The sequence below is a fragment of the Lutra lutra genome, chromosome 9 (genome assembly GCF_902655055.1).
Source record: "Lutra lutra chromosome 9, mLutLut1.2, whole genome shotgun sequence".
NCBI classification, from domain to species: domain Eukaryota; kingdom Metazoa; phylum Chordata; class Mammalia; order Carnivora; family Mustelidae; genus Lutra; species Lutra lutra.
The window spans coordinates 139,468,848-139,489,889 of NC_062286.1; the positions used below are offsets into that span (position 1 = coordinate 139,468,848).

The window sequence follows — 21,042 nt, forward strand, 5'->3', positions numbered from 1 at the left end:
GTTGCTTCCTTCTAAAGGAGACAGTGTCTACAAAGAGTTTAAAACTGTGCCTGACCTGCGGCAAGTTTTCTATAAACATCAGCTCTTATGATGAGGAACCTGCAGACAGGGAAGGAAAGAGAGCAAGCCTTGATCGAGGTAGCTGTTTTGATGGTTGTACAGGCCTCCTTCACAAGCAAGCATCCCAGGGTTTGGTCATTTTCTGTGAACAAGTCTGCTCTCTGCCTGACCGTGAACCCCTAGAAAGCTGCCCCTGTTTCGGTTCGTCTTTGTAGGTCTGAGGCGCTGTACTTGACCTGGCCCAGAACAAGTAGGTGCTCAAGAAACGAATGGAAAGGAAATGCTTCATTTACCACAAACGCGAATTTGCACTTACAGGATGACACCTCCCCGAGCCAGCAGTCCTTAAAGTGACCCCAAAGAAAAAGAAAGGGCAGGAAGGGACAAGTTAAGGAGAACCACCCAAGGAATGCCGGCCCCAAAGGGCTCCTTGGAATGAGAGATGGAGCTGGGCTTGTGGCCAGAACACATGAGGAGTCCACAAGGAGGGCCGTACCTCCCAAACTCCAAAACTCCCCTCACTCTAAAAAGTCCCACGGAAAAAGTGGAGACCCCAGGTCGAAGTTCCCCCAACCCCGCGGGGGCCGTGCCTCTTCCCGCCCTGAATCACCACAACTCGGGATGAGCCCTCCTACCCCTCCCCGGCCACCGCGGCAGCAGGAGGAGGAAGAGAAAGAAAGTGACCGGAAGTCAGAAGTTTCCTAACAACGACCAAAAGCCTCCCCCAGGAGGGGAGGGCTCCCCGTCCTTGGCCCGCCCCGCCCAGTGAGGAGGGACTGCCACAAGTGCATCCAGGCAGTTGGGGGCCCCGCTCTTCTGTCCCAGCAAGGAGGGCCTGGCCTGTAGCTCTCCCCGGGCGTCCCGTGCACCCCAAATTCTGTGAGAGCTTCCCAGGGAGGGGCAGGGGCGCCCCAACTGTTACTTACAATCATCTAAGTCATCATGCAAGTCCACAAAGTACAGAGGGATTTCTGAAAACCAAGAAACACACAGGAGTTACACGCAAGGAGAGGACCGCGGCAGGCGGGCTCAGGGGCGGGCTGGGGTCCCCGGGCCTTGAGGAGTGGTCTCGGCTCGGGGGGTGGGGGGGGGCGGGGAAGGGTCCGCCTCTGCGCCCAGGGAACCAACCCCACTCACCCGCCATCTTGGGATGGGCCAGGAGGCGGGGTCCGCGCGGGAGGGCGGGGCCGGTGGGTGTGAGGCGGGGCCTCAGGCTCCTATCCCCGCCCCCTAGGCCGGCCCCTCCCCGCCAGCCTCTCGGCGCCGGCCGGGCCCCGCCCTCGCGGCGAAGGTGGCTGCCGAGGTGGGCGGGGAGGTCAGGTGACCCGGCCGGCGTCCCAAGATGGCGGCGGTGTCGGCGCCCGAGAGGCCGAGGCACCATCCCGGCTGCTGAGGCGGGCCCCGCGCAGCTGGCAGCGGACGGGCCGGGCCGAGGGCTGGCGAGCGGACGGCCGCCGCCCTTGCGCGCTCCGCGGCCGGGGCTGAGCCGTGCGGCGGCGGCGCCGGCGCCGGGGGATGCTCGAGCTGGGCCCGGCCTCTCCCTCAACTTAGGGCGGCGGCGGGCCCGCGCCCCTGGCTCCCGGGCCATGGCGCTGAGGGAGCTCAAAGTGTGCCTGCTGGGGGTGAGTGACGGTGGGTCGGCCGCGGGTGGGCCGCGGGGGGCCGGGTAGGCCGGGGACCCAAGCGTGCCCAAGTCCTCTGCGCCCCTTCCCCCAGCCTCGGTGCAGGACCTGACCCGGGACCCTCCCTCCGGCCCCGGGGCCATCCTGCGCACCTTTCCGCCCCCTCCTGAGGGTCTTGCTGGCAGGAGGGACCCTTCCCACGCCCCTTGCTGGTGTCCAGGGACTCTTCCCGCCCCCAGAGCGTAAAGCGCCTTCCCTGCCTCCCCACTGCATCTCGGTTGAGAGGAGTTCTAGTTTCCTCCTAAGGTACTGGTTAGAAGTTGGCCGAGTCTTCCGAAGTAAAACCAGTGGCAGGTCTTAAGGTTTCACAAGCAGAGTTTGTCTCCTTTCTCATTTGTTTGGAGTTTTGAACTTGTGGGATACCCGTGATACTTCTCGTAGAGTTACTTTTTCGGGGGGATGTTCACATCAGGAAGCCCCCAAAAAGTAGTTGGAAGCTGCTGCTTCCTGTCTTGTCCGGGCAGCTTCGCTTCTTCAGATCCTGCCTTCTCAAGTTGATGCTCTTTTGCCTGAGTTGCTGTTTTAAAGACTGGAAAAGATTCCAATAACTAGTCTTCCCCGTTCCCAAATAGGGCGGGGCCGTGATTTATCAGGGATTACTCAGAAATAATTCAAGAGTTCAGTTTACTTACACATACTAAAAAGCCAGTGTGTCACTTTTCACACTAAGCAGAAACTTTGGGTGTTTCAAAGGGTTCATGTTCTTAAAAACTGCAGAACCCCCGTCCTGTAGTACATTATGAAATCTAATTACTCCCACCGAATGGTTATGAAAACCTTCTTTGGGTCCCTTCACTTCTAAAAATTAGCATAGGAGATTATTTTTCTAAAATCCTGAGTTTCAGGCCCAAAGTCGTTTTCTTTGTCTGCATCCAGGTAAACTTAATTTGTATTCACCCGTCTTGTTCTTTTTCAGGATACAGGTGTAGGTAAATCGAGTATCGTGTGGCGGTTCGTGGAAGACAGTTTTGATCCAAACATCAACCCGACAATAGGGTAAGAGATTAAGTTTATTGAACGTATATCTAAAGATGTATTGGAAGTCCTTCCAGATTAAAAGGTTTGTTGTGGGAGCGCCTGTGTGGCTCAGTGGGTTAAGCCTCTGCCTTCCGCTCAGGTCATGATCCCAGGGTCCTGGGATCGGAGCCCCATGTAGGGCTCTCTGCTCAGCAGGGAGTCTGCTTCCCTTCCTCTCTCTCTGCCTGCCTCTCTGCCTACCTGTAACCTCTCAACTCTGTCAAACAAGTAAATAAAATATATTTTTTTAAATGTTTAAAAAAAAAGGTTTGTTATGGGAGTGGGGAGGCGTCGCCATTTTACATTCCCGTGCATTCCCAGATGGTGGTTTCCATCATCTCTGGAATAACTTGAAAGCGTACAGTGAGGATTGGTTGTGTCTTAGGAAAGTTATTTTTTGATGTGTGAGGGGGAAACCTGAAAATATGAATGAAAGTTTTACTTAGTAGAGCGTATTTCAGTCTGTAAATATGAACAGCAATGACATCTTGAAATAAAGCAGAAGAAAACAAGTCCTGATACTCTTCTTTCAGGGGCTCAGCTAAAAGGTAGTTAGATGGTTTTCGTTTCTCCTGGAAAGCAGGAGGTATCTGTCACACTGGGAGGGCTGGCAAATGCAGATGTGGACGCCCAGGACAGAGCCGTGGGCCCCATCACCGCTGCTACCTGTCTGAACCCTTCTCATACATTCCTGCACGAGTAGTAATAATGAATTAATACGTTAATGTTGAAGTTGACACTTTTTCTGGGTGTCTGGTTCTTGGGATAAATGAAATTGCTTATAGGTTTTTGACTATGAGAAAGTTTTTCAGGGGGCACCTGCATGGCTCAGTGGGTTAAGCGTCTGCCTTCGGCTCAGGTCATGATCTCAGGGTCGTGGGATCGAGCCCCGCATCGGGCTCTCTGCTCAGCAGGGAGCCTGCTTCCCCCGCCCTCTCTGCCTGCCTCTCTGCCTACTTGTGATCTCTCTCTCTCTGTCAAATAAATAAATAAATTCTTTTAAAAAAAAGAAAAAGTTGGGCGCCTGGGTGGCTCAGTGGGTTAAGCCACTGCCTTTGGCTCAGGTCATGATCTCAGGGTCCTGGGATCGAGTCCCGCATCGGGCTCTCTGATCAGCAAGAAGCCTGCTTCCCTCTCTCTCTCTCTCTCTCCGCCTGCCTGCCTCTCTGTCTACTTGTGATCTCTCTCTGTCAAATAAATAAATAAAATCTTTAAAAAAAAAAAAAAAGAAAAAGTTTTTCAGGGTATTTAAGTATTGTAATACTAACACTTGCTCCGTGAGAAGTCGTGTTGTATAGGTTTCAGTACTGTGTTAGGCTTGGAAAATTAAATAGCCGCCGTGCTGTAGTTACCGCACATCCCCCACCAAACGGTTTCTTCTGTTGAAAGAAAAATCCAGTTCTGCCCAGTAGTTTACAACATACACATTCGAAGCCATGGGGATGAAACCACCACTAACTTTCTGAAATTGAAATGCCTTTTGATAGCCTTCAAGAAAGAACTGGGTATGTGCACGTTGTTAATACATGACCTCATGTGCCTCAGGCCCTGCCTACTGCCACCTGCCTGGGAAAGAGAAGGGACAGGAAGTGATAGCAAGTAGTGCTGGTGACTCAGTGAATGACACCTTTCACACCAGGTCTTAGCTGCAAACAGCTCAGAAAGACAAAAACCCCACCTTGGTTAAAAGTGCTCCCCAAGAGACGGCCAGAGAACAGGGAGGGGTATGGCTCTGGCAGCAGTGACAGTGACAGCCCACAGCCCTATCCGGGGTGTCCACAAACCTATTGCCAGCCCTCCCAATCTGACAGACGCTGCAGTTCCTCACCTGGAGTCCCACCCTCTTCACCAGGTGGTCTTGGCTCACAGTTCACAGGAAAGAGGAAGATGAGGCTTTCCCCAGTTTCCTTCCACTTTTCCTTGTTTCTTTTTTCTCAGACTCAGCGGGTATGTTCCTCCTGTGTGACCACGTCCTCACACACCTGAGCTTTGAAGGGCCCTCCTCAACACTTCTCCTTCTCTTCCCCTGCCCTGCCTTTTTGTCACAGCCTGCAAACTTGCTCCTCTTTTCCCTGCTCTACTAAGACAGTACCATTCCCCATGCCTGCCGCGCCAATGGTGGCACTCTTGGAAGAGCAGTCACTCCTTCCTCAACTACTGCTCCCTCTTCAACCCACTGTTGCCTCCATTCCACCCCCACCATTCCGCTAAAACCACCCTCCCTGTGTACCAGTTTCCAGCTCATTGCCAAAACCAAGGGCTTTATCTTCTTTCTTTATCCTTTGAGTGCCTTCTATATGTCAGATCCTAGACTGGGTGCTGGTGATTTAGACCACGGGTCAGCAAACTCTGGACCTTTGGCCCACCTCCTATTTTAATAAATAAAACTTCATAAAATCATAGTCACACTCGTTTATTCACATATTGTCTCCACTGCTCTCCACCTACAATGGCAGAGTTGCATAGTTGTGATGAAGGCCCTATGGCCCAGAAAGCTGAAAATACATTCTATTTGGCCCTTTTCAGAAAAAGTTGGCCAACCCATAACTTAGATAAACTTGGTTCCTGCCCTCATGGACCTTACCTACAATGAGGAAAGAAAAACATTCTAAATCTAATGTACGGGAAATTATTTACTTGACCTTTTTCTGTGCTGAGAAGGAGAAGCATGAGTGGTCTAAGAACACGTAACAGGCTCCTGGCCAAGGCCTGAAGGAATGGCTGATGCCTAAGGGAGACAGTGGAAGTGTAAAGCACTTGGAAGCCTTGACATTTAAATATTGAAAGAGGAGTGGATTATACAGTCTATAACTTTAGCTGTGTTGGAAGGTGCATGGTAGTACCTCACTCTGGTTTTAATTTCCATGTCCCAAAGATGGAGGGAGGGCAGATGTGCAGAGGGAGGCTGGAGGGGCAGAATGGCTTAAATTTCCATTGTCCAAAGAAAGCTCCAATTTAAGTCCAGGCCAGATGACTCTTAGGGCCCATGCTTCCCTCCACCCTGCCCAGTGTGACATATTTGGCCATTAGGGAAGACCATGAATATGGGAGGAGTGGCGAACTTAGGACAGAAGGAATGGACACCGAGTTCTGCAGGGGACAAGGTCCAAATCGTAGGTTGGAAATAAGGGCCTGGCCCTAAGGAGAAAGGCTGGAGAAGTTGACTTGAGACTACGTTGCGCAGGTGAAGCTGAGTTGTGGAAGGGGATGAGAGCACTGATGGGAAACATGGGGAGCAGAACACAGCTGAGGAGGATATGCAAGACGAGCTTTGTGGGGGGTGGGGGGCGGCAGCAGGAGAGGACAGTAAGGGAGAATTATCACGGAGGAAGAGAACTAGAGAAGACAAGAGTTTTGTCCCAACTCACCCTGTGGTGAATGATGTTGGAGCCTCCCCTGACCTCCAGGACCTGGCCCCTGTTGATTCACCAGCCTCCTGGTCACCCCTCCAACATAATCCTTTTCTACTGCCTCATAGTTCTGCTGTCTGCTATGCTGCTCACTGCCATCACCACCACCAACTAGTTAACTTCCACTCTTGAAAAACTTTCGATTACAATATTTTTCAAAGAGCAAAGATGTTTAATTTTGATAAAGTTCAATTTATCAATTTTTTTGTAGTTCATATTTTTTGTGTCCTATACGTCCAAAATCACAGATTTCTCCTGTGCTTTCTTTTAGAATTTTAATAGCTTTATGTTTTAAATTTTACTTTATGACCTATTTCTACTAGCTTTAGTTTACCGTGAGAGGGAATTCAGGGATCATTTTTTCGATGTGTCAGTGTAGGCATTATAGCAACATTTGTTAATTCTGCATTTATTAAATTACCTTGATGCCTTTGTCAAAAATAAACTGATAAGTATTGTGGGTTTATTTCCGTTCCATTGATCTGTTTGTGTCTCCTTGTGCTGGTACGATAAACAGTCCTGATTCTTGTAGATTTATAGAAAGTCTTCAAATCAGGCAATATGTAGCCTCCCATTGTATGTATATTTTTCAAATCTGTTTGGCTTTTCTCAGTCCTTTGTATATATTTAAATTTTAGAATCACAATGACCAATTTCTGAAAAAAAGCTGAAATTTTGATCGGGAATGTAGCAAATCTATTGATTAATTTGGGGAGAATTGGCAATATTGCATCTTATCCATAAACATGGTATACTTCTGTACTAATTTAGTTCTGATTTCTGTCAACAAAGTTTTTCGGTTGTCCCTGTACAGGCTTTTCACATATTTTGTTAAATTTATCCCCAAGTATTTCATGTTACTTAAGATTCATAGATGGAATTTTTTCATTTTAACTTTTAATTGTTGCTAATATATAGAATAAATTTGATTTTTACGTTTTGGCCTTGTGACTTTCTAAATTCAGTTAGTTCAGGCACCTTTCTCATAGATTCCTTGGGATTTCCTTAGGTGTACAATCATGTCCTATGTAATAAAGAGTTTTACATCTTCCTTTCCAATGTATATGTCTTTTATTTCTTTTACTTGACTGGTTATATTATCTGGGACCTCCAGTACTTCATTGAGAAATGGTAGGAGCAGATGTCCTTACTTTATTCTTTGAGTGGGAAGGATTAGGTCTTTTACCGAGGATTTTTCTAGGTGCCCACTATCAGGTTGAGAATATTCTCCTCTATCTCTAAATCAGTGAGATCTTTCAACAAGAATCGTGTTGAATTATGTAAGGTGGTTTTTGTTTTGGTTTTGTTTTTACGTCTTGTGAACTGTTCTTATGATTTTTCTTTTTAATCTTGAAAGAGTGAGTTACAGCAATTTATACTAAAATATTAAATGTGCTCCTAGGATAAATTTCACTTGGTTATTATGCATTATTTCATACATTATTGGGTTTGATTTATTAAAATTTTGCTAAGGATATTTGCCTCCACGAAGTGGATAATTGTAGTTTTTTGTAACATCTTTATCTAGTTTTGTTATCAGAGCTTCATAAAATAAGTCGGGAGGTGTTTTCTCATCTTCTTTTTGGAAGAGTGTGGAATTGGTATTACTTCTTAAAGATTTGGTATAATTCACAAATGAAGCCATCTGAGCAAGGAGTTTTCTTTGTCAGAAAAATTTTAACTACAGATTCAATTTCTTTAATAGATACAGGCATATTCCCAAGTAAGCTCTGGCAGGTAGTGTCTTTCGATGAATTTGTCTATCGTATCTATTTTTTTTAATTTATTGGCAGAAAATTCATTAAATTTTTAACTATCCTTTTAATATCTTTAGGATATGTCCAGCTATATACGTTTATTAATTTTAATGATATTCTCAAAGGACCAGTTTATTTCATTAAAATTTTCTATTTTCTATTTCATTGTTTTTTACTTTTATCTTTGTTTTCTTCTGCCCTCATTTGGCTTTTTAGCTTAATTTGTTCTTTCTTTTAAACTTATTAACCTGCAAGTTTAGAATAGTGATTTTTTTAGGGCCTTTTTTTTTTTTTCCTTATATGAGCATTTAGAACTATAAATTTCCCTGTTAAGTACTGGTTTAAGTAAATCCCACAAGATTTTAATACACCATATTTTCATTTTCATTTAGTTCAGAGTATTTATTTCTCTTGTGACTTGTTTGACCTGTTGGTTGTTGAAAAGTATTCTCTAAGCTCCAGTTATTCAGGGATTTTCCAGAAATTTTTTGATCATTGATTTCTACTTTAAATCTATTCTGGTCAGAAAATATACTCACTATTATTTCAGACCTTTTACATTTGACATTTGTTTCATGGCCTCGAATATGGTCTTCGTGAATGTCCCACATATATGAGAAAAGAACGTGTTCTATAAATGTCAAATTAGTCCGTTTGGTTAATAGCACTGTTCGTGTCTTCTGTACCTTTACTGATTTTTCCCCTCTCATTTGCAGTGACAGGAATGTTTGAAATCACCCTAATTGAGAATTTGTCTATTTCTCTTTTGTAGTTTGATCAATTTTTGTTCGTGTATTTTGAAGCTCTTATTATTGAGTGTTTCTACATGTGGCATTGTTATTTTTCTTGGTAACCTGATCCCTCACCATCACAAAATGCTTTTATCCCTGGTAACTGCCCTGATTCTGAAATTCTACTTTGTCTCATATTAATACAGGCTCTTCAGCTCTCTGTTGATTAGTGTTTGCATATCTTTTCCCATCCATTTCCATTTAACCTATTTGTATCTATGTATTTGAAGGAGGTTTCTTGTAGACAGCATTATGGGTCCTGCTTTTACATTTAATCTGACAGTCCCTGCTTTTAAATTGGAGTGTGGAGACCTGTACTGTCCAGCACAGTTGCCAAAGCCACATGTGGCTATTCGAATTTAAGTTAAAATTAAAAATTCAGTTCCTCAGTCACACTAGCTATCTTTCAGTCCCCCTCTCAGAAAGCTATGTTACATAATACTGATTTAAACCATTTTTATTTATTACAAGTATCAACATGGTTTGGCTTAAATCTACCGTCTGGCTATATTTTCGTATTTGGCCCATGTTAATGATTCCATTTCATCTTCACTGTTGGCTTGTTAGCTCCATTTCTTTGTTTTATTATTATAGTGGTTGCACTAGGATTTACAGTATACTTCTTTTTCAGTCTACTTTCAAATAATACACAATTTCACATATGGTACAAGAACCTTATGAGAGCATAGTTTCATTTTCCCTCTCGTCCTTTGTGCTATTAATGTCATGTTTTACTCCTGCATCTTATAAGATTCATAATACACTTTTTTTTTTGCCTTAGCCATTGATCCTTTAAAGAGACTATTGGTCTTTTTTTTCTGGGTCCTTGTGCCAGTATCACAGTTTCTTTACTTCTGTATCTTTGTAATATGTCTTAATGTCCAATGATGTGTCTTCTGTGCTGTTAAGAATGTCTTGGCTTGGGACGCCTGGGTGGCTCAGTTGGTTAAGCAGCTGCCTTCAGCTCAGGTCATGATCCCAGCATCCTGGGATCGAGTCCCACATCCAGCTCCTTGCTCGGTGGGGAGCCTGCTTCTCCCTCTGCCTGCCATTCTGTCTGCCTGTGCTCACTCGCTCTCCCTCTCTCTCTGACAAATAAATAAAATCTTTAAAAAAAAAAAAAAAAAAAAAAGAATGTCTTGGCTTGGGGCGCCTGGGTGGCTCAGTGGGTTAAAGCCTCTGCCTTCGGCTCAAGTCATGATCCCAGAGTCCTGGGATAGAGCCCCGCATCGGGCTCTCTGCTCAGCGGGGAGCCTGCTTCCTCCTCTCTCTCTGCCTGCTGCTCTGTCTACTTGTGATCTCTGTCAAATAAGTAAATAAAATATTTAAAAAAAAAAAGAATGTCTTGGCTTACATTTCCATATAAACTTTAAAAATCATCTTGTCCATTTTCACATATACCAACACACCAATTTCTACTGATTTTGATTGGCATTCCACTGAATTTATAGATTGGTTTGGAAAGAAATGTCATCTTTATGATATTGAATTTTCTAATATATGACCTTTGATTATGCTTCCATTTATTAGACAAGCTTCTTTATTTTCTCTCAGTATTTTTTTCTACTTCTCTGTATAGTGGATTTACACATTTTTTCCTTCGATTTATACTAAGGGGTTTGATATTTCAAAGCAATTTTATGCTATTAAAATACTGCGTGGTATTGTTTTGAAATGTATTTATTTCTCATCCTAAACTATTTCTTTTCTTATTGAATCGAGTAGGAGCTCCTGTACAGTATTGAATAGAAATGTGGCGCTGGGTGTTCTTATCTTACTCTAATCTTAGTGGGAAAGCTTTCACTGTCATACCATTAAATTAAATGTTTACTGTAGGTTTTTTGAACATATCCCTTATCACATTACAGGGTGTCCTTCTTTTCATCATTTTGCTGGGATTTTTTTTTTCTTACATGAATAAGGGTAGGATTTATCAAAAGATTTTTTTTACATCTACTCAGTCATGCAATTACTCTCTTTTATGCTGTTAATATGGTATATTACACTGTTGAATTTTCATGGAATAAACCCTCTTCGATTGTGATGTATTCTTTTAGTAATCACTGTTTTTAGTTTGCTGGTTTCTAGGATTTTTGTGTCTGTTTATAAGTAAGATTGTCATGTAATAATCCCTTTTGTAATGTATATGCAAGTTTGGTGTCAGGTTTTGCTTCCCTTGTAAATGAGTTGGGAAACTCTTCGGTGCAAGGGTTTGTAAAAAATTGCTCTTATTTCTTAAGTGATTAGTAAAATTCATCAGTGATGCTGTCTGAGCTTTGTATAGTCCTTGTGGTATGGAGCTTGGGAGTCCATTTCTTTTCATAGTTGTAAGATTATTCATTTACAGATTTTCTATTTCTTCTTATATTGGTTTTGATAGATTGTGGGCTTTTGTGGGTTTTTTTTTTTTAAGGTTTTTGACTCTTTCATATACGTTTTCCAGTTGGTGTAAAGAAAAGATTCTAAACTGATACCCCTTTTGCATTTCTGACATTAGTTTTGCCTCTAATCAGCTCTACAGTATGTCTACTTTCCAATTCATTAATTTCTGCTCCTATCTTGATTGTTTCTGTCCTGTTCAATGTGCTGTTCTTTCTTAAGATAGATGGTCATATCATTGATTTCCAGTCTCTATTATTTTCACTTGTATTCCTTATAATTTTAAAACCTTAACCATGGCTCCTACTGATTCCAACAAATTTTTATATGTCATAATTTCATTATCATTCATTTCAGAATATTTTCCACTTCCTATTAAGATAACATCCTTGACCCAGCTGTCACTCAGATGTGTGTTTCTCAGTTTTCAAGTACAAGGAGGCTCCCAGTTAACTCTGTGTTACTGATTGCTGACACAGTTATATTGAGGTGACAGAGCATATTTTGCATGATTTAAATCCTTTAAAACGTGGTACAGTTTACTGTGTGGCACAGCATATGTCAGTTTTGGTAAATATTCAGTATGTGTTTGAAAAGTTTTTGTATATTCTGCACCTGTTCTATGAATGGAGTTTGGTCAAGTTTATTGATCACGTTGTTCGTTCGTTCTTTCTGTTCCTTGTTAGTTGTTTTCATCTGCCTGAACCCATCAGTTACTGAGAGAAGTGGGCTAGAATCCCCGCCGTGGCTATGTATTTGTTTACCCTTTGCGTTCAGCTTCATTTTATCAATGCCGCAGCTCCATGCAGTGCCTACAAATTTAGAATTTTATATCTTAAGATGATGCAAACTTTCTAGCATCCTGAAATGTACTCTTTTAAGTTCTAGGGTACATTTTGCCTTGAAATCTGATTTGTCTGTTATCAATATAACAGCGTTATTTCCTTCAGTTGGTATTTGCATGGTGTGTATTTTCTCATCCTTTTGTTTTTCAACCCTTCTGTATCTTTATATTCTTTTATATTCAAAGTGGGGCTCTTACAAGCAGCTTATGATTTGATTCTGTTGAAATATGCTACATATAACCCAACACCCTAATCAAAATCCAGAAATTTCCATCACCTCAGAAAGTTCTTCCGATGAGTCCCACTCCCCATAAGCAACCACCGTGGTGATCTCATTCACTATAGCTTACTTGGCCTGTTCTTGAATTACACATAAATGACATAAATGCTATCTGGTTTCTTCTCCGTAAAACAATGTTTTAGAGTTTCAGCCATGTTGTTGCATGTACTATAGTCCCCCCCACCCCAGTTTTTTAATTGGTGAATAATGTTCTCTTGTGTGAGTAGATCACAGTTTATCCTTCTGGTTATGGATGTCCCCGTCATTTTCAGGTTTTGGGTATTGTGAATATAGATACTGTGAACTTTCTTTTATAAGTCTTTGTATGGACATAGGTCTTCATTTCCTTTTGGGTAAATAGTTAGGTTTAAAATTTCTAATTTGTAGGATAAGTGGACATATAATTTCATAAGTTTCCAGACAGCTGTTCAGAGTGGTTGTATCATCTTACCCTCCTGCTGTGATGTGTAGAATTCCAGTTGCTCCATATTCTCACCAGTATTTATTTGTCTTTTAACTTTACTTGTCCTACTGGGTACAAACTGGTATCACATGGTGCTTTTAGTCTGTATTTCCCAGATGACTGAGAATGTTAAGTACCTTTGAGTATTCTTTTTTACACTCATATCTTTCATGAAGTCCCTCTTCAAGTCTTTTGTCCATTTTCATCTGGACTTTGTCTTACTTTTTAAACAATTTGTGGGGATTCTTTATAGTACCACCATACAACAAATACAGCTCTTTTATCAGATATATTTACCCCATATATTGTCTTCCATTCTTTGGTTTGCCTTTTCATTTCCTTAATGATGTCTTCTGATGAAAAGAAGTTTTAATTTTATTGAAGTCCATGCTGTCAATTTTGTCTTTTCTGATTCATGCTTTTTTGGTCCTCTCTGAGAAGGCTTTCCCTGTCGCAAAGTCTCGCAACATTCTTCTATGTTTTCTTCATAGTTTTAGCTTTACATCTAGTTCTTCCATCTGTCTCAAATTAATTTGTCTGTATTGTGAGACAGAGGTAAGGTGCAGTATGTTCCCATGTGATTATGCAGTTGTCCCAGCATCATTTGTTGAAAAGACTTTCTTCTCTGCATTGAAAAGCCTTGGCACCTTAGTCAAAAATTATAACATTGAAAAAAAATTGTAATTTTGAGTCTTCTGGGCTGTGCACTAGAATGGTTTCTGCTTCCATTAACAGCTCTCTTCATTATTTCATGGATTTAGGTGGGGGAGTCTTAAGAGTATTTTTGTCAAAATTTTTTAATATTAATCCTTTTTAAACTAGTGTTAATGGAATTGTATTTTTTCATTTTGTTTACAACTGTGTGGTACCTGTCTATGGAAGTACTGCTGATTTTTGTGTATCGACCTTATACACTGTAATCCTATTTAAATTCATTTATTCTAGGAGTTGTCTTGTAGATTCCTTGGGATTTTCTACATACATCATTATGTTGTCTGAAAGTAAAGACAGTGTGCATCCTTTCCTTTTAGTTTTTTTCCATACCTTGCTGCACAGGCTAGGATTTCCAGTACATTTTGAATAAAGTAGTGACCAACACCCTTACGTTTTCACAATCTTATCGGAGAGTCGTTCAACATCATACTGTTAAGTTTGGTATTAGTTGTAGGTTGTCAATTATTAAGATGAGGAAGTTTCCTTCTATTTATAGTTTGCTGAATGTTTTTATTAAGAATGGGTCTTGAGGAATGCCTGGGTGGCTCAGCCGTTAAGCGTCTGCCTTCGGCTCAAGTCATGACCCACAGTCCTGGGATCGATCAAGCCGTGCATGGGTCAGCGGGGAGCCTGCTTTTCCCTCTCTCACTCCCCCTGCTGTATTCCCTCTCTTGCTGTGTCTTTCTCTCTCAAATAAATAAGTAAAATCTTAAAAAAAAAAAATAGGTCTTGAGTTTTACCTTAACTTTTTTCTACATTTTTTTGGAAGATTTTATTTATTTTAGAGAAAGAGCATGGGTGGGGGGTGGTTTGAGGGCCAGAGGGAGAGAGAAGCTCAAGCAGACTCCAGGGTGAGCACAGAGCCCAACACAGTGCTTGATCTCATGACCCTGAGATTATGATCTGAGCCAAAACCACGAGTCAGACACTCAACCAGCTACAACACCCAGGTGCCCCATTCTGCATATTTAGATGATAACCTGGTTTTCTCCTTTTTTTCTATTAATATGATGGATAATTATATTAGTTATACATTATTAAGTAAGAAATCATCCCAGTGCTTAGCCTCTGGCAGCAACAAATATTATCTAGTCTTTCTGTGACCAGGAACCTGAGTGGCTTAGCTGATGATGGTTCTCGCTCTGGCTCTCATGGTGTTGGGAGTCAGGATGTCAGTTGGGGCCGCTGTCAAGTGAAGGCTTGGCTGGGGCTAAAGGATCTGCTTCCAGGATGGTTCACTCACAAGGCTGCTGGCTGGAGGCCTCAGTTCCTCCAGCCTTTACCACATGAGCGTCTCGGTCCTCACAAGGCAGCCAACTTGCAGGGCAGGCGGTCCGAGAGCAGCGGGGAGTCTGCAGTGTCTTCTGTGGTCTACTTGGGAGCAGCCACCATGGCTTTTGTTGAGTAGGGGGGTAACTGAGTCACCAATCCCGGACTCGCACCGTGCAGAGTACAGCAGCACTCCTGAAGGGAGGCACATCGGAAGAAGGAAGTTCGCAGGTCTCGTAGCCACCACAGACGCACTAAGTGAACTTCACAAGTGCAGCCATCCTTGATGGATACAAACATGAGTCAACATCAGAGAAACCGAAACTGAGAATACCGTTCTACAACACAGCAGGCTGGCCGTCTTCAAAAGTCGAAAAAGTCGAGGAAAGACTAAGAAGCTGATCCAGATTAACGGAGACTAAAGAGTCATGACAGCTAAATACAGCATGTGATTTTGAACTGAATGTTTTACCAAAAAGGCGATCACTGGAACAGCTGGTGAAACTCACGTGGGTTCTGAGAAATAAATGGTAGTAACGTGTCCGTGTTAATTTCGTGATTTTTTATGGTCTTGTTCTGCTCATGTAGGAGCGTATTCTGGCTGTTAGGAAATGTCCACTAACCTTCAGAGGTAATGAGGTAGCTTATTGTCCCATGGTTCTGGACAAATTAATTCTGTGCTTAGAAGTTTTCTCTAAATTGGAGGCTGTTTAAAAAAAAATTTTTTTAATGGTGGTTGTTATACTGCATCACAAAACAATGGGCTTTTTTCCCTGACGTTATTACAAGACAACTGGCTATTTGATGTAACACATGGTAACATTGTATTGTTGGTGCCATCTTCACCTTCCACGGGCCCTGAGCGCCCAGGCCACCTTACTCTCCCTAAACACAGGAGCCTCACTTTGGCCAGCCTCCCTCTGGGCCATTCTGCCTCTCCAGCTGAAGGGCCCACCGAGTAGCAACTTTGAGATTAAGGAGTTATTCACCACAGGAAAACAAGGAGGAAGAGCAAAAATAATTTCTTTTTATTTTACACACATAGTACTGTTCCCATGGCTCTTCATTCCCTCCGGTAGAAGTGAGTTTTCACTGACGTCATTCATTTCCCTTTGGCCTAAAGAACTTTGTAGTATTTCATGTGTTTCGAGCTACTGGTGACAGATTCCCGCAGTTTTCATTTGTCAGAAAGTGTCATGTCCATCCGGCATTCTCACATCTGAAGACAGTTTTTGCTGGAGAACCGATTTCTGGGCTGATCGTTGTCATCGTATACCGTAATGATTCGGTATTCGTGCATATCGTGACAGGATCCCGCAATAGGGTTAGTTAACACCTCTTACCACACATAGCTACAAAAGGCTTTTTTTCTTGAGATGCGAACTTTTAAGTTACTTGCTGAGCAACCTTCCGATATGCAGGAGAGTGTTAGTGACTGTAATACCGTGCTGCTCGTTGCCTTGTCAGGATGGGTAAAGGTGGTCAGAAGGTACAGACTCCCAGCTGTAAGTCCTGGGGATGTCATGTACAGGTTTTTCTACCCAAAATATGATGCATCTTTTTCTTTGGCTGCTTTTAAGATCTACTATCTTTTGAGGCACCTGGATGGTGCAGTCAGTTAAGCGTCCAGCTCTCGGTTCCCGCTGGAGTCATGATCTTAGGGTCATGAGATCAAGCCCCCCATCAGGCTCTGTGCTCAGCAGGGAGTCTGCCTGAGATTCTTCCCCTCCTTCTCCCTCCACCTCTGCTCCTCCCTCCACTTGCACGTGCTCCCTCTTCCTTCCTCCCTCCTCCTCTCGCTGTCTCTCTCTCTCTCTCTAAAATAAATAAATAAAATCCTTAAAAAAAATCTGCAGTGTCTTGTTTTCAGTTTACTCTAATAGGAGGTGCATAGTATACTCTAGGTTCAATGGATTAGAGTTTTCTTGGATCAAAAATCAGCTTATCTGGGACCTGTGTTTCATCTCCCCGCTCTTACACTCTGCCGGCGGGACTCCAGTTCACAGATAGGAAGTCGTTAGGTACTGTCTAACAGATGGCTGAATCCTGGGGTTTCTGGGCAGACGGCACTTCCATCCTTTCCCCCCCTCATCTGTCTTTAAGTTCAGTTGCTCCTCTCTTCTGTCTCTTAAGTACATCTAGTATATTTTTTTCCACTCAGATACCATCCTTCTAGAATTTCATATGATTCCTTTTTTCTATTTTACATGCTTCGATTTCCCATCTGTCCACTCAATATGACTCTTTTCCTTTAAGTCATGATTATATTTGTAGTAGCTTCTTTAAACTATGTGTCTGCTGATGCCAACATCTGGATCCGCTCAGGGTCTGTTGCTCTTTACTCTTTTTCTCTTGACCTTGGGTCCCGTTTCTTTGCCTGTGTAGCATTTCTTCCCGGGTACTGGGCACCGCGGAAGACAGGTTGCAGAGATTTTAGACTCTCTTCTCTTCGGCCGAGGAGTGCTGAGTTTTTTTAGCAGAAAGTTAAATTAGGAAGCTTGTTTTCACACTTTGTTAAGACGGTTCTGTCAGAGTGTCACCGTTAGCCTCGTGGCACATGCTTCTTCCCAGGACGTTATCTTTTCGTCTAAGGTCTTACCTCTGGATTTTCATTCAGTGTGTTCCCCGGACCCCTTTCAAGCTGGCGGGATTCAGACTTGGCGCTCGTGCCTGAACTTGCAGCAGCCAAAGTGGCGCCCGGCGTTTTCCTCCAGCCGCTTGCGCTCGTGGCTGTCCAGCGGCTCCCCGTGTGTGAAGTTTGGGTGCCAGCTGTGGCGTCGCGGTGAGTGTGCGGATAGACTGAAGGCCGTCTCCCCTGCGGCTCTGCCCAGGCTTCCCCTGGCTTTCCCGCCGCACCGGCAGCCTTGCCTGTCGTCCCTCAGCCAGGAGCGCCAGCTGTCCTCTGGGCCCAGTTACCGGGGTGACTCTGGCACAGGCGGCCGCCACCGCAGCTGGACTCACAGCTCCCCAACGAGACTTTTAATTGGAGTATTTATTTTACTTTTCTTACAGTTACTGATGTTTTTTTGTCTGACAAACCTACAGTTTTACACTTTGTTTTTTATTTACCCTAACCTGTGTTCTTTTCAGTTGAATTTTGTTTGTAATGCTGTGTTTCTCCCTGTTGTTATCTTGGTAATTATAGATTCTTTTGTTATTCTTTAAGCGTTTACTCTAGAAATTACCTTATGCATCCTCGACTTACTTGAGTCTAATATAAATTACTTTTACCGCATTCCAGCAATGCAAGGTTCTCAAATCTAATTCTCTGCTTCCCGCCTTTTATGCTCCTACAGTATATTTTAATTCTAGATCTCACAGGATATTCATTATTGTTACACAGTGAACTTTCCCGTCGATTTCCTGCATATGTTTACTCTCTGCAGTGCCTTACGTTCCTGCCTGCATTTCTCACCTTCTATCGGGGATAACTTACTTGGTTCTGAAGAACAACACCATTTTGTATTTCCTTTAGTACACGCTTCTGGTGCAGGGTTGTCTATCTGAAAATGTCTGATTTTTATCTTATTATTGAGCTTTTATTTACATGAGATCAGATGTGTAGCTCTGTGAATGTTTACCTTGTGCTTGTTTATGTGCAGCAAGACCCAGAACCCCTCGGTTCCCTCAGCTGCCTCACCGGCCCAGCCTGCATTCTGACTTCTGTCCCCTCCCCCAGAGTGCCCGCGTGTGTTCAGACTTCTTACGAACAAGTCTCGTTATATGTACTCATGCGTGCTGCCTTCTTTTGCTCAAAACAGTTAATGAGATTTATCCCTGTTTTTGCTTTTATCAGGAGTTTGTTCCTTCTTACTGTTGACTAGCATTCTGCTGTGAGACTACGCCACAGTTTGCTTATCCAGTCGGTCTCCCGTTGGTGGACTTTACATGGAGTCCAGTTCTGAGCTCTGCCGAATAAGGACGCTCTGAATTGTCCCACACGGTTCTTTCCGTGGGTGTATCGCTGTGTTACTGTTGAGCACATGCCTGAGGTAGAATTTCTGGTTTATAGGCATATTTGTTACCTATCTTGGTGTCACAGATTACCCCTTAGATTATCAGCTTAAAAACACAATGAACAAGTATTACGTCTCACGGTTTTCAGGCGTCAGGAATTCAGGAGCAGCTTAGTGGGGTGACTGGCTCTTGCCATCCAGAGCTCTCCACAGGACTGCTGGAGTGTCCCCGCAACACGAGAGCTGTCATCCTCAGAATGAGGAGTCCGCAAGAGCCCAAGATAGAAGCCACTGTGTCTTTATGACCTCACCTGTCATTTCCATCATGTCCTCTTGGTTACCCAGATCAGCCCTGTTCACTGTGGGAGTGGACTGCATAAGGACATCAGTGCCAGGAGTCAGGACCCTTGGGACTGTCTTGGATGCTGGCTACCACAATAGGTTTAAAGGCATGTTTAGGGGTGCCTGGGTGGCTCATTCGGTGAAGCATCTGCCTTCAGCTCAGGTCATGATCCAGGAGTCCTGGGGTCAAGCCCCACATTGAGCGCCCTGCTCAGCGGGGAGTCTGCCTCTCCCTCTCCCTCTGCTCCTCCCCCGGCTCACACCCTCCTGCGTGCGCGCATGCTCTCTCTCTCTCTCATTCACTTGCTCTCTCTACCTCAAATAAAATCTTTTTTGAGAACCAAATAAATGAAAGCATGTTTAACTGTTGAAGAGATCACTGTCCTAACCTAAGCGTTTGCACCTGCTCCCCTCTCCCCACCAGCACGAGAGGTTCCCGCACTGCACACCCTCCCTGAAGGTTGTTTTTAATTCTAGCAGGTCATAATCATGTGTGAGGTTGGTTTTCACCAAATACAGAATTCTTGGTTTTCAGTTACTGTCTTTCAGACCTTGGAAAATCTGCACCCATGTTCTTAGAGCCCCTCTGCTTTCATTGACATGGGTCAGTTCTGTTCCTCTCTTGATGCGAATGAGTCATTTTCCTCCTCTGAGTGCCTTCAAAGTTTCCTTTCGTCTTTGGGTTTCAGCAGTCTTCCTTTGATGTTCCAGGTGAAGTTGTCATGCTTGGGTTCATAGTATTTCTGGAACCTGTGGTTTGATGTCTTTCAAGTTGGAAAATTCTCCACCATTATCTCTTCAATATTGCTTTTGTTCCATTTTCCCCTGGCGCTCCCAGCCTGCTGTGACTGTGGTGCGGAAGGGGTTCATCTCTGTGTCTCTCCTGCTCCTCTGTATTTCCCATCATTTTTTGGCTCATGCTTCAGTCTAGGTATTTTTCCTAGCCCCTCATCCAGTTCATTAATCATTTTCTTCATCTAATTTTAACCTGATTTTAAACCTACTTAAAGAACCATTAAGTTCTTGATTTCTGTTATTATTTTCCCAGAGTTCTAGTGTTAAGTTTTGTTTTAGTTTCCTTTTCTCTGCTGCAATTGTTAATCTGGGTTTTGGTTTTTGTTTTTAATTTAACTTAATTATTTCAAGTCATCTCTACACCCAATGTGGGGCTCAGGCTCGGGGTGGTGACACCCCGAGATCAAGAGTCTTGTGCTCTACCGACTGTACCAGCCAGGTGCCACTGGGTTTTTGTTTTCTTAAATGTATTAGGCATGGTTATTTTCAAGTCCCTTTTTTTAATCCCCTTCCCAACCCCCAAGTCCATTTTTAATGACAAAAACACAGTGGAAAGTGGATGATTATTGGAGTTGGGTAATGGATTCTGCTTTTGTGAGTGAAAATTTTCATGACAAAAGTTAAAAATAAAGATGTCTGATAGCCAATCCATTCTCCAGATGACCTGTGTTTCCCTTCATTGTCTGTCTTTTGTCTTCGTTATTGATCACCCTGACTTATCCCCTCGTGTGCATAGCATTTTTTTGTAATTTTATCTGTTTATTTTGTGAGAAACAGAAAGAGAGGGAGGCAGAGACAGAGGGAGAAGCAGGCTCCCTGCAGAGCAGGAACTCTAGTACGAGGCTTCATCCCAGGACCCTGAGATCATGACACAAGCCAAAGGCAGAGGCTTAACGGACTGAGACACCCAGGCACCCCTGCATAACGTCTTTTAAATTGCATTCCAGCTATTGTTTGATTAAAATTTTAGGAATAATTTGAGGCTCTAGATCTGAGTCAGCAAATTTACGACCCAGGAGCCACATCCAGTCACACCCCGTCCTTTAAATACTGTTTCTGGCTGCTTTCATGCTACAGCAGCAAAACTGACAACAGACCATGGCATGCAGAACTGAAGACATCTGCTGTGTGCCCCTTTTACAGGAAGAGTTTACCAGCTCCTGCTCTGCATGTTTTCCTCTGGAGACCCGAATCCAATTCCCACTACCGCTCTGCTTTCTTATCACTCGTGGGACAAATCCAAATGGTCGTTTTTAGTTTTGGTCTGCCTCCACACCCGCAG

General features: G+C 43.5%; 2 protein-coding genes across 6 annotated transcripts in view; one reads left to right on the plus strand and one right to left on the minus strand.

Annotated features, from left to right (window-relative positions):
* Positions 1-2,250, minus strand: part of LOC125109742 (serine/threonine-protein phosphatase 4 regulatory subunit 1-like) — an 81,550-nt gene extending 79,300 nt beyond the window's left edge. For 2 of the 5 annotated variants that reach the window (XR_007130366.1, XM_047746894.1), the window contains exons 1-2: positions 1,835-1,970; positions 987-1,031 (exon numbers count right to left, since the gene is read on the minus strand). Coding sequence is in view for 2 of the 5 variants with exons in the window: in XM_047746894.1 (XP_047602850.1) it covers positions 987-1,031; positions 1,835-1,955 (166 nt within the window). In the remaining 3 variants the exon portion in view is untranslated. Of the gene's footprint in view, positions 1-986; positions 1,032-1,197; positions 1,241-1,834; positions 1,971-2,043 lie in introns of those variants that run through there. The other 3 variants (XM_047746897.1, XM_047746896.1, XM_047746895.1) reach the window with 3 other exon arrangements.
* Positions 1,365-21,042, plus strand: part of RAB22A (RAB22A, member RAS oncogene family) — a 50,857-nt gene continuing 31,179 nt past the window's right edge. Inside the window, exons 1-2 of the mRNA XM_047746901.1 lie at positions 1,365-1,682; positions 2,659-2,738. Of these exons, the coding sequence (XP_047602857.1) occupies positions 1,647-1,682; positions 2,659-2,738 (116 nt within the window). The 5' untranslated portion in view covers positions 1,365-1,646. The remainder of the gene's footprint in view (positions 1,683-2,658; positions 2,739-21,042) is intronic.